Source organism: Cydia amplana, chromosome 6, assembly GCF_948474715.1.
Source record: "Cydia amplana chromosome 6, ilCydAmpl1.1, whole genome shotgun sequence".
Taxonomy (NCBI): Eukaryota; Metazoa; Arthropoda; class Insecta; order Lepidoptera; family Tortricidae; genus Cydia; species Cydia amplana.
Window position 1 is genome coordinate 18,848,130 of NC_086074.1, and position 16,901 is coordinate 18,865,030.

Genomic DNA, 16,901 nt, shown 5'->3' on the forward strand with positions numbered 1-16,901 from the left:
AAAATAAAGTCGAGTGCTATTGCATCATGCTTTTCTAGCTGTAGGTTATAATTCACGTGAGAAAATTTTAATACTAAATTTCACCCCACACAAAAAGCTCCACTCCGTAACATTTTTTGGGGACAAAAACGAGACAACGAAAAGAATTCTGACCTGGGTCACCTGTTGAAAATATTCTTAACACAACCCGTTAAATATGTATATCTTATATCAAAGGAGATAGATATAAGGATATAACACAAAACAACAATTGACACTACCTCAGTTAAGCATTCAAAATAACGTTATATTCCGCCTTAATCGTGAAGGCTGTGTGTGTTGTGTTCCTTCGTTGTATAACACACTAGTCCTGTGATACTAGTCGCTCTAAGTGTTAAAATCATTGTTGTGTTGTATTCCTAATATTATTATGAAACAAATAGCTATTTGTTGCATTGCTCACGTATTTTTGTACTTATATTATTTTAAATAATGACAATGAATTTTAAAATGTGATACTAAATTTAAAAAAATCATATAAATGAATTGGAAAATGTAATTTTGGACGTAATATTTGAATTATTTAATGTAATTTTGGATGTAATATTTGAATTATTTAATGTAATTTTGGACGTAATCTAATCTGACTGTATTTTATAAAAGTCGATGAGTATTCTAACATAATTTTAGCATTAAGGCATTCCAAAACCGGAGCTGGGAGGTAAAATGATATTATTATTTAATTTACCAGTCGCTTTTCGGTGAAGGAAAACATTCTGAGGAAATCGGTCTAATCCCAATAAGGCCTAGTTTGTGCCTTTAAATCCATAACAGACTACCGCATTGCACCGTGACCTTGGTGCGATGCGGTAGTCTGTTATTGCTATTATGCCGGAAGGTCAGGTGGCACTTTCGTAAAAACTATTGCGGTTACCTTGTTTTATACAATGTTTTATAAAATGCCAATATACTCGTAGGATATAATATATAGCTGGTCAACCAAATCTTGTCAGTAAAAAAAGGCGCGAAATTCAAATTTTCTATGGGACGATATCCCTTCGCGCCTGCTATTTTCAAATTTGCCGCCTTTTTCTACTGTCAAGATCTGGTTGACCAAGTATATAACCGTTGTAACTTTTATTAGAAAATTATGAAAATATTTTCATAGAGCATTGTATACATATTTCTTAATGACAGCGTTTTACACAAAAATAAAACGCTAATTAAATAACTTACCATATTCGGAACCTAAAGTAATATATTGAGAGTGGCAACACTGTAGTTAGTCGTATTGTCCTTTTCTAGCATATACGTCCATCTCTCTCCCACACCCCCACCACTTCAGGCAGTTGCGTTTGACAATTTTGACAGAAACAAACGCAAATTACCTCATTGTCTCAAAATTATACATATTTACACCAGGCAGGATTAAAACTTTAGGTTCCGAATATGGTAAGTTATTTAATTAGCGTTTTATTTTTGTGTAAAACGCTGTCATTAAACAACTGTACCGATATTCGGAACCTAAAGTAATATATTGAGACGTGTTTGTTATCGCCTGGTGGTGGGAAGACGCCAAGCCAATGTGATTATACATGTACTTACATATTATGTATATGTAATATTATTATATTAGGAGTGTTTAATTAATTAATTAATTATGTAGTACACCCTTTATTTTAATACATGTGAGGAGAGAGGTATTTAGTAAAGCATACAATTTTATATACCATTATATTATGATACTAACTTTCCATTTTATATACGTATTTAATGTAGGTACTTATAAATTTTCAACGAAAATAAGTGAGTCACCACAAGGGTGCTATAGTACTTAATTATATGTATGTGAGACTATGTAAAAGAAGATAAGTCAGTCTACTCTTCAGGGAGCATACAACATCTGTGATATGGAGTGATGTAATTAAAATATGAAAAGATAAAAATCATAAAGTACTCGAGTAGTTTTTATTTATAACTCCCAATTATTGACAAGTTTGATAATAATTATCTAGTAAGGTAAGCAGTTGCAGGATATAACAAGGACAAGACCTTTCTTATTTCCAGAATCCCTCAGGATTAAGTAGACGAATATTTTAAATATTCGTTATATCACTATCACTACCCACAAAGTTAATATTGGGTAGGTACTTAATAAAATGTCATAGGGAATACTTTTAATGATTTTACTGAATTCTTTTAATGACTGTGAGCCAGTGTGAGCTATTTATTTGGTTATAGCTATAAAATGCATTTAATCGTTTGTACGCTTTACTAACGCGAACGCGAGCTAATGGACCTAAACAACCCTTACTTAAAATTGTGAAGGTTACTTTGAGAGCTTAAGCCATATCATAATACTCATGTGGGCACTAGTTACGACGCTTTTTGGTGCTCTTGGCGTTCAAATGGTAAATGTAGAATTGCCACCGAGCTTTATCAATGATATTTGTATAGGTGCAGCTCATTCTGCTTATATTCATGTTTAGCTATCATCAAGTGACCTTAATTGTACTTATTATTGTCTATATATGCAGTATGAGTAGTTTACCTTATCTGGTGCCTACTAGTAGACATAAACTTGATTGTTTCTGAACGCTAAAGTGGCTTAATTTATGTAAACCATTCATAGACATAGCTTAATTCTGAATATTCAGTCTTCTCTTTCCAGATTAAGAATAAGGTACTTAATTCGAAACCTTAGCTCATCGCATATGTGTTTTTAACCAAAATGAAAATTTGTGTTTATTTTGTGATTTTACATTATTTGCAATAACTGTGCGGAACCATGGGGTCCCCGACCTTTTGCCGGGCACCCGTGGGCCCAAAGCCAACAGCGCAGATGCCGTTTAAGAGGAACCTCTATTTTATCCAATGCTAGGGTCAACACTTTGTCGAATATATTTGATATTTATGTATATTTATCCTCCTTATGACCTAAGGGTAGGTAATTGTAACTTTTTGATATCAAATATATGCAGAATAGTCAATTATTTTGTATTCTGAAGTGCATATAATATTACTGGATTTGGGCCAGTGTGCTTTTGTATACTATATCTCTGGCCTACTATATAGGCTAGTCTATTAACATCCCGCCTCCTGGAAGGCAGTATACAGACTTCTTAGATATATTCACGGTAGTGCTAAGAGTGTGGACCTGGTTTTCCGACACTTGACTGCATGAGATTATTTTTTCAGGTCTCGAGCAAGAAGGGTGCCTAGATAGGTTGAGGTCCTCAACTTGTGGATTTGGTAGGAGCAAGACACAGACGGGGTGTAAATTAGTTAATCCACCATGTTTCAAGAGATTCATGTGCATTCATGCCTTCAGGTTACACTGTAGAGACAGACTAACACTTTGGCAGAGTTTTGCTAACATATAATAAATGATTGCATTTGTTTGGGTGTACAATTACATGTTCCACAACAAAAACATAATTATTTATATATTTCAATCTATTTTTGAAAGGTTTGCGTTTCAAAATAGCTTCGCCTTTTCGCAAGGCGTGCTCCTGTTCCCCTATTTTATTGTGCAAAGCGAACAGTATCACAATGCTATAATTTTGTATAAATTGAGAACTAGAGGGTCATGCCCTAGACGTGACCGCCCAGAAACTGTGCTAGAACCATTCGTGCAAACCATTCAGTCACTATTTTTAAAAACCTTTTGTAGTGGGTACATTCCACGGTCTTAAATTTATTAAACGTGTAGTATCAAACAAGTCATGATAAGTGAAATAAGTGATAACAGTATCTGGTCCGTGCATAGAAGCACTTGCCCTTGAGGTTAGGGCATGGGTAGTTTATTATAAACTTAATCCGTGCATAGGAGCACTTACGATACAGGTGGTTTAAAACTTCCAGGGTCACAATACAGACACAAGGGTGTAAAGTACATAATTCATAAACGCCCGTTAGGCCAGTTTTGTATATTTTATTTCAAACATGCTTGTGCAGCACCGCCAGCACATGATAATTTTCCTAATATACCATGGCAGTCAGGGATATAATAATTATGTAAAAAGGTAGGTAACCTTGGTCATGTCGTGTACATAGGTAGGTACTCGTAAACATGTTAACTGAAAGACAAGTGCTCTCCAGCCAAATATAATTTATGCAACTGTGAGCTGCTCTTACATTGGGATCATATGTATTTATTTCTAGTCTGTCATATTGTAGCAGGCCTAGACTTCAAAGGTTTGTAGATGTTTATAGGGCCGTTAAACGGACCCTTTGTACACCTTGAGCAGGCTGTTTGTTTCACACCATGGGTAATATATATTGTAAACATAGCTTATTTCAGAATGGAATCGTAAGCTCTGTCGTGTCGTGAGCTTACCGAGCCTGATTTAATTAGAGTCCACAGATTGTATGGACCTTGGAGGATTGACCACTCCTTATTCTAATTATCAATATTCTGCCTGGGCTTATAGTCGAAATTAGGTGACTAAATCTCTTAGTATTATCTATGCCACCCAAGTTATGAGGCTTAGCGTCTCCAGACCACAATTTTATATTAGGGTGCAAAGATTTTTTCATCTTTAAAATAAAAATGAGTCGAGATAGGCCTGGAATCTTAGGTTTTTATTTTACCTATTATAATTTTAGAAATGTTATGTAAATGGAAAGCAGTTTTCACTTTTACCACAGTTAATTAGCCCAATTTCGGGTTTAGCCAATAGGGTGTTCGGGACCCTTGAAATAGATTGGTAAACAAAAATGAAAACTCTAAAAACGAAGCCTTGCCTATTTCGACTGATTTTTACCCAAAACATTATTTTAAACCATTTTTACTTTCTCTAAAAAGAGATATTTACAACTTAATCTTTGTAATATTTTTGTGATTGTGGTCTACTCGCACGCCTGTGTTATGACCATATCATTTATATTTCTGTGAATATGTCTGACGTGCCTTGCGCAGGCTTACATAGGTTATAATATCATCATCAATAACTTGACGTCAGTTTGTGAACGAATCAAAGATTCTTTTGGCACACCTTACGCAGGTGTAAACATGGCAGCCTTGCGCAGGTTTAGATAGGTACATAATATATTGGTTTCATCACAAATAACTTGACGTTAGTTTGTGAACGAATCAAAGATTCTTTTGGCACACCTTACGCAGGTGTAAACATGGCAGCCTTGCGCAGGTTTAGATAGGTACATAATATATTGGTTTCATCACAAATAACTTGACGTTAGTTTGTGAACGAATAAAAGATTCTCTTAGGCGCACCTTAGCAGGTGGAACCATAACAAACGTAAGTTTAAGAATAAGTATCATTCAAATCAAATACCCTGAGTTTATGGGTAATATTCCCTAAGTTACGGGTTCCTTGCTCGACAAGGTGAAAGGCTTTACGCCGGCTTTAACAGGCACTTTTAGAAAGTGTCATTCACGGTGACGCGCAGATTTGCCAAAACTAAACTTTAACTCTACAGTTAACTAATATAATTTGACAATATGAACCAAACCATGCGTCTTCGTCAATGAATCAATCTAAAGATTCCCGTATCGTTAATGCCCTTCCATGTCACAGGCTTCCGATTTTATTTGAAACGTTTAATTTAAGTGTACTATTTATGTAGGTAGGTAAGTAGGCTTAAGAATTGACCCTCTTGTATGTAGTTACGTATAGAATTAATAATCAAGTTATTCAAATTCAAAATAACACAAGCACATATAGCACCTACATGCAAGAGTTCTTTTCCTTAACCTTTAAAGCTGTAAGTACCTGCTAAGTTATATATTTAAGTAGGTACCTACCTACATAAATCAAAGATCTAGTTGGAGAGATATAAGTTGATAGATACAGAGTGAAATACTTCACGAATTCGCATGTCATTCTTGCGCAGAGCCATGCTAATCTCTCTCTATGTCTAGTCAGATTTAAGTTTATGTACTGCCGAAGTACTCACTTTCCACAAAAATAAATGCAATGTTTGCGATGTAGGTTTGTTCGTTACCTTGTGTCCCTTAGAGCGGAAATATCGTCGACTCCTATTCGGGTACACGTTATTTATCAGCAAGTTTATTACCAAAAAATTAATTTTGCAATATTATATTAACCCGGAACGGGATAAAAAGATAAATTGCTGATAGATACTTGGACAGATAAAAAACCTACACGTCTATAAGCTTCTACCTTAATACGTAGGTTCTACGTAACACGTATTAACTATCCGATCCATTCGTATTCGAAAACACAAATCACTTGAAAGGGTATACCTCCACACATCACCATTTAAGTATTATATAATTTCAACCGTTATTATACACACACAAAAATTTAAACTAACAAGACTCGGAAGAGACTTAATAAAATTAAATTATAATGGTGACACGTGCACGCTTTACCAGCTCGATGTGTTTTCTACCATGTGTTTTAGTATTTTCATTGGCATAGCCACGGTGCGCGCAGGCAGCCTTTGAAAACACTTGCACATCACTATTCCGGATCATTTTTATTTGCTAGATAGTTTAACGGACAACTAAATTTAAATATTTATTTCGAACGGCAAAAGCCGTTAGAAACTGTTTTTCAATATAGTCAGCTAAACTGGGGTACAAATTCAAAAACTCACCAGCAGTTTAGCTTCACGACCTTCCAGATGGAAAAACAGCAAGCCAATGAGGTAATTTGCGTTTGTTTCTGTCAAAATTGTCAAACGCAACTGCCTGAAGTGGTGGGGGTGTGGGAGAGAGATGGACGTATATGCTAGAAAAGGACAATACGACTAACTACAGTGTTGCCACTCTCAATATATTACTTTAGGTTCCGAATATTGGTACAGTTGTTTAATTTTATAATAAATTATTAAATTAAAAAGATGTTTTTATTTTTTTGGTTTAAGTATTCTAAAACCGACTTAAGAAATTTAATCTTACCGAAGACGAGTCAGTACGGCAGTCTCAGATATATAGCTGGTCAACCAAATCTTGTCAGTAAAAAAAGGCGCGAAATTCAAATTTTCTATGGGACGATATCCCTTCGCGCCTACATTTTTCAAATTTGCCGCCTTTTTCTACTGACAAGATCTGCTTGACCAAGTATATATTATACTACTCTTTGCAGTACGGCCTATGGTCTTAGCCTGTCTAGAAGGACAAATAAAAAAAAAAAGAAATTGTTATGGCGCGAAAAATTGACAACGTCAATGTCAGACATCCTTACTCCTTAGTCGCTCATCCTTGTCTGCTGTTGTTTTATTATTTAATGTTTGTATTATATGTGTTAAATGAGCGTTATTTTAACTAAATAATTAGAAAATATATCACTATGCCGGACGTAATGATATGTGGTATACCAGTGAGTTTCCCTTTTGAGCCTTACGATGTGCAAAAGGCCTACATGGAAAGAGTTATTGAAAGCTTGCAAAACAACTCCAATGCACTCTTGGAGTCTCCAACGGGTACTGGTAAGACGTTGAGCTTACTATGCTCCTCATTAGCTTGGTTGTTAGTGAAGAAAGCCCAATTACAAATGAACGCACAACTTGGGAACTTCTCTGAACACAACGAAGCATTACGAGACTCGCTGAAACAAGGAGCAGGGAAGAAAGATAATATGACTTGGGGTATGCCGAAAATTATATACTCATCACGCACACATTCACAATTAACGCAAGCAATGCAGGAATTAAAAAGATCTAGTTACAAACATGTTAAAGCGGCGGTTTTAGGGTCAAGAGATCAAATGTGTATCCACCCGGAAGTTTCTAAAGAAACAAATAACATGAACAAAGTTCATATGTGTCAGTTGAGAGTCAAATCTCGGACTTGCCATTTCTACAACAATGTTGAGACAAAGAAAGAAGATAGAGCTGTAAAGGATGATATTTTGGATATTGAAGACTTGGTTACTGTGGGAAAGAAATTAAAAGCCTGCCCCTACTATTTAGCGAAAGAGTTAAAGCAAGATGCTGATATTATATTCATGCCATATAACTATTTGTTAGACCCAAAATCTAGGAAAGCGAATGGTGTCGAACTGACAAACAATATAATTATTTTAGATGAAGCTCATAATGTAGAGAAAATGTGTGAAGAGTCTGCCTCACTGCAGATTAGATCGACTGACATAGCCCTGTGTATTGAGGAGATTACTTATGTCATGAGGTCATTTGGTGATACCAATGATGAACAACTCGATGCGACCATGGACAACAATCAACCTAAAGACTTTACTTGTGATGATCTTTGTGTTATGAAAGAAATGATGCTAGCTTTTGAAAAAGCGATGGATGAAATCACTGTAGGCAACGAGGGTTCCACTTATCCTGGTGGGTTTATATTTGAACTACTAGAAAAAGCTGAAATAAAAGACCACAATCAAATGGCAGTCATAACATTGCTTGAAAATCTAATACAGTACCTATCAACTGCGAGCGCATCTCCTTTTCAACGGAAAGGGGTTGGGCTTCAGAAGATAGCAGATCTTTTGAATGTTGTCTTCAGTGGCACAACTCACGCTCACAAAGAAAGGGTGAAGATGTGTTACAAGGTGCATGTTCAAGTTGAAGATAAGAAAAACAACAAAAAGACAGACAGCTGGGGAGCTTTGAAGACAGCTAAAGCTAAATCCTCAGAAAGAGTTCTAAGCTACTGGTGTTTCAGCCCAGGTTTTGGTATGAAGCAGTTACTTGAGCAGAATGTAAGAAGCATCATCCTAACTAGTGGCACCTTGGCCCCACTTAAACCTTTAATATCAGAGCTTGGGATTCCAATTGGAACACAATTAGAGAATCCCCATATAATCAAAGCAAATCAGATCTGTGTCAAGATTATCCCACAAGGGCCCGACTCCACACAGCTAAACTCAAATTATCAGAACAGAGACAACCCAAAATATATTTCTTCCCTTGGGCGGACGATTTTAAGCTTTACCAGAGTAGTGCCTGATGGTCTCTTGGTGTTCTTTCCTTCCTACCCCATCATGAACAAATGTCAAGAAATGTGGCAGTCCGAAGGCATATGGTCAGGTATAAATAACATAAAACCAATCTATGTGGAGCCACAGAGGAAAGACACCTTTAATGCTATAATGAGTGATTTTTATAGCAAAATTAGCGATCCTAGCACTAGAGGGGCATGTTTCATGGCTGTTTGCCGAGGAAAGGTGTCTGAAGGCTTAGATTTTGCAGACATGAACGGTAGAGCTGTTATCATAACTGGTTTGCCTTTTCCTCCTCTTAAGGATCCAAGAATAGTCTTAAAGAAAAAGTATTTGGAAGAATTGAGGGCCACTGATAAAGACTTCTTGTCTGGAGATGAATGGTACTCCTTGGAGGCCACTAGAGCAGTCAATCAAGCTATCGGCAGAGTCATTCGCCACCAAAATGATTATGGTGCTATCTTACTTTGTGACAGCAGATTTAACAGCCCTAAGCTAAAAGGGCAGTTGTCAGCATGGCTTAGAAATCACATAACTGTTTCCAATAAATTTGGAGAGACTGTAAGTGAAATCTGCAGATTTTTTAAAACTGCCGAGTCAACTTTGCCTTCTCCTAAATTGAAACCTTTAGTTCCTACTGAAGTGAATACTTTCAGAGCTAACCAAGGAAATGTAACTGGAGTTTCTTTCCCAACTACTCAAACTAGAATAGTAAGTAAAGCTCCTAAAAAGTCAGTCAGCCAATACCCAAATTCAAATGAAGTGTATGCAGACTTTGCGATGGATTTTTACAAAAACGCACAATCATCTGCCTATGTCAATGAGTTCAAACCTAAACAGACCAAGGATCTTTTCAGTGCAATTGATAGTAGCAATCAGTCATGCACTAAAGCAGAGCCTTTAGTGACTATTCATAAAAGGAATGTTGAAAGTCAGGAGGCAACAATTTTACCGCCTAAGAAAAAGAAACTCAAAATTAAACCATTCGGTTTCGATGAGAACTTAATGGGTAGTAGTGAAGTAGCCCTTGTTGATAAAGAACCACCTACATCCCTTATAGACTTTGTAAAAGAAATAAAAACCCTTTTACAAGCTGACCAGTACAAGCAGTTTCAGACGTCAATATCAAACTACAAGAAAGAAGGGATTTATAGCAAGTTTTTAACAGTTTTAATTAGTTTGTTAGAGAATAGGAAAATGTTTTATTTATTTAAAGGCATGAAGAGATTTTTAAAAGAGGAACATAAAGGTAGTTTCCAGGAATATTGTGATAATGTGAAATTAGAGAATTTATCAAATTGACTTTTAATTTAATAAATTATTTTAACTATGTTTGTCTACTTATTTTATTAATAATATCTGGGAGACATATAAAAACTCAAAAATGCTTTCAGAGATATGACCTAGGTAGGTCGAATTTTCGCCCTCGAATCAGACTGAAAGCCAGCCAGTGTAGGATTAAAGTCTTATCTTATTGTTTTCGGGGGCCCTTGCGGATACACTTTGACCCATAGGGATCTTTTGTGCAATTACCCCCTAGAGAAGATCCGTCAACTACTCAAGAGCTTTTTCCACCTAGGATTAAAGTCAATAATAGTGCTAAGTTGCATTGAATCTGTACTACTTAGATAAATCTGTCTATCTAATCAGGTCTACCACCTAATATATCTCAGATCTCAGGTTGTTGGTAAAGATGCATGGTGAATTTCTAGTAGAAGTTTTGAGACTAAAACAACATTTTGATTTACTTAACTTATTACTAAATATCCAACCAGTCTATAGCTAGCCATAATCACTTCTTACCAACCACCTCAGTTAAACAGTAAACCTATATTAATACTAGCCCTAGTAGCACGGTCGCATTTTTATCATTTATCACCATGCCTGTCACGTTCTAACAAGTATGTAAGTGCGAAAGTGACGGGCATAGTGATAGTGGATAAAAATGGAACCGTGCTGAGCCCGAAGGATTTCTTTGTTCTATCTACAGTCAATTCACAATAGGATTAGAGAAAAATACAACTTTTTAGTTTACAATATTTCTATATTACATTAAACTAAGAACTAAACTCTACTAATTTAAAAAACATTCTTCGGGGATTCATTGATCTTATTAGCTATCTCAACCGAGTTGATCCTCAACATTGTCTGTTCAGCCCGCTGGAAGTTAATTCTCATGTACTGCTTCCTTCTTTTCTTCTTGAAATGCACGCGAGTGTGCGACAGGCCTTTAGAAATCACTGTAGCAGTGACATTGACCAAGCCGGGCTGTACTAGTGGTCTCCCAATTAGTGAGAAATCCTTAGTAGCTGCAAGTAACACTTTGTCTAGTTTTATCTTATCCCCGATATTCGGTGGCCAGTAACCCTCGACAACGAGCAAGTCCCCGTCAGTGACACGCCACTGTTTGCCCAGCAGATGAACAACAGCGAAGTTCCTTGAGGCTTTCTGCTCTATAAGTTTGTTACATGTTGCTATGACATCTTTCTGCGTGTCAGCGGTGTTCTCTCGGGGTATTAAATTACTCACGAATCTTGATAAAATGCCTCCTGAAACAAAAAGTACTTTTAAACTTCGATACACAGTTACGACGATATATGATAATATCGTGGTGATAAAAAGGATACATTACCTTGGCTGCCAGTAAAAGCAGTTGCAAGTTTCTGCAAACCTGCTCTAATCATAGCCATATTTTTAATAAAGCCTTGTGAATCAGGTCAATTTAATGTTTTAAAGAAGGAACATTTTCAGCAAAACATAACCTAAAATAGCATTAGCGTTTGACACTTGACATTTTTAGGGCTTCGCATGGTCTAATTATTATACCATGGGGCTTCGTTCAGAAATATGACAAGTATATTTGGTTCGATTGGTATTACTCACTAATATATGGGTCAACCAAATCTTGTCAGTAAATAGGAACAAAAAAAACTATACTCATCCTTTTCTTTTGGGTGCTAGTACTAGTGTAAGACAAAGATAGTATGATTCTCTCTGTCTATGTTTGAATTCAAACAGACCTTTGACACACTATATACTGGGTCAACCAAATCTTGTTGGTAGTGCCTTTAAACCAATATTTATGCGGAAATAAAAATACACGGGGAAATATGTATGGGAGCCCTCAAGACACCAGAAGGGATTTTAAGTGGACTGTATGTTAGGAAATTAAAATAAGAAAGTACTTGTTTGACGCCCAGATTTAAGGATTAGGAGAAATGCCTGCGCACATACCTGGTGATCTCGTTGTAGGATTCTTCAGCTGGCCAGCACTTTATAAAACCTTTCCCAAACTTCAGCGTCAGTACACCTGTGCCACTTTCACTCCGTTTGTAACAGTTTTTGCTAATTTCACATTACATTTTGATTTATTTCAATTAGAAGATGCGTTTAGGTCCGCATCGATTCAGGAACTGATTCGCCAAGATGGCGTCTCATAGAAACTGCCGTGAAGCGAGACGGTAATACGGCTTTGTGCGCGTTGGCAAAGGATAGGTAGCTTGGAAGGGTATAGAACGTTTCACAAGTACCTACATTTAAAATAATAGGAAAAAACTACCTTAAATAAAAATATCAAATTTGAAACTCAACATCCCCCCGGCCTTGAAGGAACCCTTCAAAGAAAAGGATGTAAAGAGCCAAAGTGCTCAAACTATAAAAAATATAATCGCGGCATATGGTCATTGTGCCAAGTTACTTGCTAAGTTCGTAGTAAAAGTACAAAACAATAAATTAACCTAACACCTCAACCAAAGAAAAAAAAAAAAAGGTTAAAAAATAATAATGCACAACAATCGTGCCAATAAACTAAGAAGTACAACGTACATATAAGCTAAGCTAACTTAAGTATTATATTTAATTGGTCTATATTAGACGCGAGCTAAACCTAAGATTCTTAACTAAAATAAGACTCCTATTGAGTCGGTAACGGACATAACCGTATGACTGGACGTTTATACGTTCCAGTCTTCGTCTTTACTTCCGCCACGCGTATGACTCCGTCTTGGCTATTAGGATAGACGTTGGTTATAATTCCTATTGGCCATTGTAAAGGCGGAGCGTTATCAACGCTTAATATTACTACGGTACCAATTTTAATTGGATTTGAAGGAGTATTCCACTTTTCACGTTGTTGCAAATTATGTAAATACTCCGTTTTGAATCGCTTCCAATACGACTGCACTAGTGGGTCCATTAATGAAAACCGTGACAGCAAATCGGGGCGTTCATCAGATAAATCAGCCGCGGGTAAAAATTCCAACGGAGACGTGGTCAAAAAATGAGAAGGAGTAAGCGCGAGCGGTTCGGAAGGATCAGAGCTTAAAGCATACAAAGGACGGCTGTTAAGTAAAGCTTCTACCTGAGTAAGGACTGTTTCCATCTCCTGAAAGGTTAGGATCTGCTTTCCTATTACTCTGAACAGTAAGGTCTTGGTGCTTTTTATGTTAGCTTCCCATATACCTCCGAAATGGCTAGCGGTAGGAGGATTCATTTTCCAAGTAATGCGATGTTTCGCGAGCTCGTCGCTGAAAGTTTTATAGTAATCGTCCGATTGTAAAAGATCGTGAAGCTCTTTAAAATAAGCCTTTGCGGATACAAAATTTGTCCCGTTATCCGAGTAAACAAAGCTACAGGGACCTCGTCGCGATAAAAAGCGCTTGAAAGCGTCTATGAAACAAGCAGAGGTTAGATTTGAGGCCAGTTCTATGTGAACGGCTTTCGTAACGAGGCAAATAAAAAGGCATATATAAGCCTTAACGCTGCGTACGCCACGTTTTCTGTAAGGAGTAACATACAGAGGTCCAGCAAAGTCTATACCCGTATGCATAAAGGCCTTACATTGCTCTAAGCGACATTTCGGCAAGTCTGACATAAGAGGAAAAGTAGGTCTAGGATTTAACCTAAAACAGCGGTTGCATTTTTGTGTGCGTTGCCGAACAACGCGACGCGCGGATATAATCCAAAATTTAGTTTTTAATATTGCAACTAAATGTTGAGGCCCTGCGTGCAGGTTATTGCGGTGATAAAAATCAATTATTAAATCTACGATATGACCTTTTTTAGGTAAAATTATAGGGTGCTTAGATGCGTAATTGAGCGATGAGTTCGATAAGCGACCTCCAACGCGTAAAATTCCATCAGAAAGGAAAGGAAACAGTTTCTGTAACTTTAACGAGCATTTGCGTCCTTTTGAAATGGATTTCATGTCAGCTGAGAAGTGTGCATCTTGTACCGCTCTTATAATTTCAAGTTCAGCGGTATTTAGGTCATTAGCGGTAATTACATCATTTCGCGGTAACTTCTTTAGAAACCGAAGCACATAAACAGAAATTCGAAGAAGTTTGTTCCAAGTAGAACAGCGAAGGGCGAGCGTCAAAAGAGGGTGATCAATTTTAGTGACCTCCGTGGTCACGTGGGACAAAGTTTTCTCTTCGGGCAGGTGCGACCGATTTGGAACGAACCTTTGCATAGGCCAACACTCTACGGGTTGTGATAACCAAGCGGGACCTTTAAACCAAAGCTCATGCTGAAGCAATTGCGAAGGAGTAAGACCACGTGACACGCAGTCACCAGGGTTTTGCGAACCTGCAACGTGATATAAGTTGTCAGGTGAAATATTTGTTTGAATTTGCGAAATGCGATTAGCGACGTAAGTGTCAAATCTATGTGGAGAGGCGACCGACCAACATAAGGCGACCTCTGAGTCTGAAAATGCATAAATATTATTTATTTTATGCCTATTCGACATAGTCCCGTAAACTTCCTTAAGAAGTTTAGAAAGAAGTAATATTCCGCAAAGTTCCAAACGAGCAAGAGTGACTTTGGGTTTAGCGGAAGCGACTCTAGACTTTGAGCAAAGCAACGTAACCACGGGCGGCTCGTCGCTATTCACGACGTGTGAATATATAACACAGCCGTATGCGGATTCGCTGGCGTCGGAAAAACCAACCAACGAAACTTGAGACCTCATTTCAATGCCTAAATGACGAGGAAAATTAAGCTGAGATATTTGCGGTAGCTCGGCTAAATATTGTTGCCACTGCTTAACAATGTGCGAGGGGAGCTCTTCGTCCCAATCGATAGAAAGAAGCCAAAGCTGCTTAATAATCAATTTGGCATACAAAATAACTGGGCCGACGAGTCCTAAGACATCGTACAGGCGTGCGGTAGCCGAAAGAATGGCGCGCTTGGTACAAACGGACGGAGGACTCGAAATGTCAAAAACAAAGCTGTCTCGTGCAGGTAACCATTTCAAACCTAAAACCTTAAAAGTACTTCCGTCATCGAAGGAAATAGATTTAGATTGTCGGTGCGACTCAGGTATATGTTCGAGCAATTCGCGTGAATTCGACGACCACTTAAGTAAATCGAATCCACCTGCCTTGAAAAGGGCGATCAACTCATCTGCTATCTTAACGGCTTCCTCGGGTGAAGAAGCAGAAGAAGCGAGGTCGTCCATATAGACATCTCTTTCGAGCACAGAGGCTGCCTTCGGCCATTTGTGCCGCTCATCGGCAGCTAACTGACGTAAAGTCCGAATTGCCAAAAAAGCTGAAGGTCGAAGTCCAAACGTCACACGCGTGAACGTTAACACTTCGAGCGGGTCGGTATCAAAAAACCGATATAAAATCCGTTGATATTTGCGGTGCGAAGAGTTCACATAAATGCATAAGTACATTTGTTTTACATCAGCGAAAAATGCTGTTTTATAAATTCGCACATTTAATAAAATGTGAAAAATATTCGCCTGTAGGTTACATCCAGAATACAAAATATCATTTAAAGATAAACCTGTATCTGTCTTTGAACTTCCGTCCAGGACCGGTCTCACTTTTGTACTTATTTTATCGCTACGTAATACAGGGTGGTGCGGTAGATAAAATCCAGGAGTGTTAGATTCGTCATCAGTTGACGCGCGGGTGAGTATACCTTTATCAAGATAGTCGCGAATAACTTCGTCGTATCCATATTTAAGTTCAGGATTTTTAGCGAATTTCTTTTCCAAAAGTAAAAAACGCCTTTTTGCGGTGTTAAAGGAATCGCCCAATGTTTGAGGATCGTCTTTAAACGGAAGGTCCACGGTATAACTGCCGTCAGTATTACGGACAGTGGTTGAAGCGTAAATATTCTCACATTTTTGATCTTCTGGACTTAAAAAAATACGCGAAGGTATTTCTTCTACTGCCCAAAAGTTCTCAACGAGCCTATGAAGAGGATCGCTAGTAAACGCGCAAAGAGTGCGAGAAGCGGTAGGCGGGTTAACTATAGCGGCGTCACCCATTATGACGTACCCTAAGGTCGTTTCTAAAGCGGTAGGTATGGTAGGATCCGAACTCTCGATTTTCTTAGAGAGCAATATTTTGCAATAAACATTAACCCCCAAGAGTATATCTATAGGTCCAGGTTCCGAAAAACCATCATCGGCGAGCGTTAAGTCACGAGCAAAATCCACAACCTCCTTATTTACACGCGAGTCGGGTAACTGTGAAGTTATGCGATCTACTATCAGCGGGCGGATCGAATATTTATAAGAATCATCTAATAAAGATGAAAAGGTGAGCGCGGTATTGCCCTTTGTCTTGAGAGTTATTTCTCCCAAGCCAGAGGCTTCAGTAATATGTAGCGGTTTATTCATAGCAAGCGAAAGACGTTTGCAACAAGCGACAGTAATATAGTCCGACATTGATCCCGGATCAATTAACGCGCGAAGGATATGCGTGCGGTTTAAGGAATCAATAACCTTAATTTTAGCGGTTGCGAGTAAAGCGGTGGTTAGGCATGGACCACTATTGTCCTTACATGCCATAGTGCGGATGGATGCGGAATTTACCTCATGAGGAGGCGGCAAGCTATTTTCGACCTTAACTGCGGCAATCGCAGAGTCTACATTAGCTTGAGCGGGGTTATCGGCCCGTACACCTGAACAGGCGGGGGTCGAGTCATAAGCGGTAGCGGGTGCGGGAGTGACAACATTATTTGTTGTCGCGGGAAAACAATTATTAGAAGCGGGTGCGGATACCACTGCAC

The 16,901-nt window shown here is 37.9% G+C and overlaps 3 protein-coding genes and 1 non-coding gene across 4 annotated transcripts in view; 2 read left to right on the forward strand and 2 right to left on the reverse strand.

Moving 5' to 3' along the window:
- The window catches only part of LOC134649048 (rab5 GDP/GTP exchange factor), a 420,463-nt gene that overhangs the window by 56,729 nt on the left and 346,833 nt on the right, over positions 1-16,901 (forward strand). The window lies entirely within an intron of this gene.
- On the reverse strand, positions 5,791-5,894 carry LOC134649303 (U6 spliceosomal RNA). Its single transcript, XR_010096952.1, has one exon. It is a non-coding gene; the product is annotated as a U6 spliceosomal RNA (small nuclear RNA).
- Positions 7,215-10,203, forward strand: LOC134649036 (regulator of telomere elongation helicase 1 homolog). The gene has a single exon (XM_063503736.1). The coding sequence runs from the start codon at positions 7,260-7,262 to the stop codon at positions 10,173-10,175; it is 2,916 nt and encodes a 971-aa protein (XP_063359806.1). The 5' UTR covers positions 7,215-7,259; the 3' UTR covers positions 10,176-10,203.
- Positions 10,897-11,664, reverse strand: LOC134649285 (large ribosomal subunit protein bL21m). The gene is made up of 2 exons (XM_063504012.1): positions 11,506-11,664; positions 10,897-11,422 (listed from the first exon to the last, which is right to left on the reverse strand). Exons 1-2 carry the CDS (start codon positions 11,561-11,563, stop codon positions 10,953-10,955), a joined length of 528 nt encoding a protein of 175 aa, XP_063360082.1. The 5' UTR covers positions 11,564-11,664; the 3' UTR covers positions 10,897-10,952.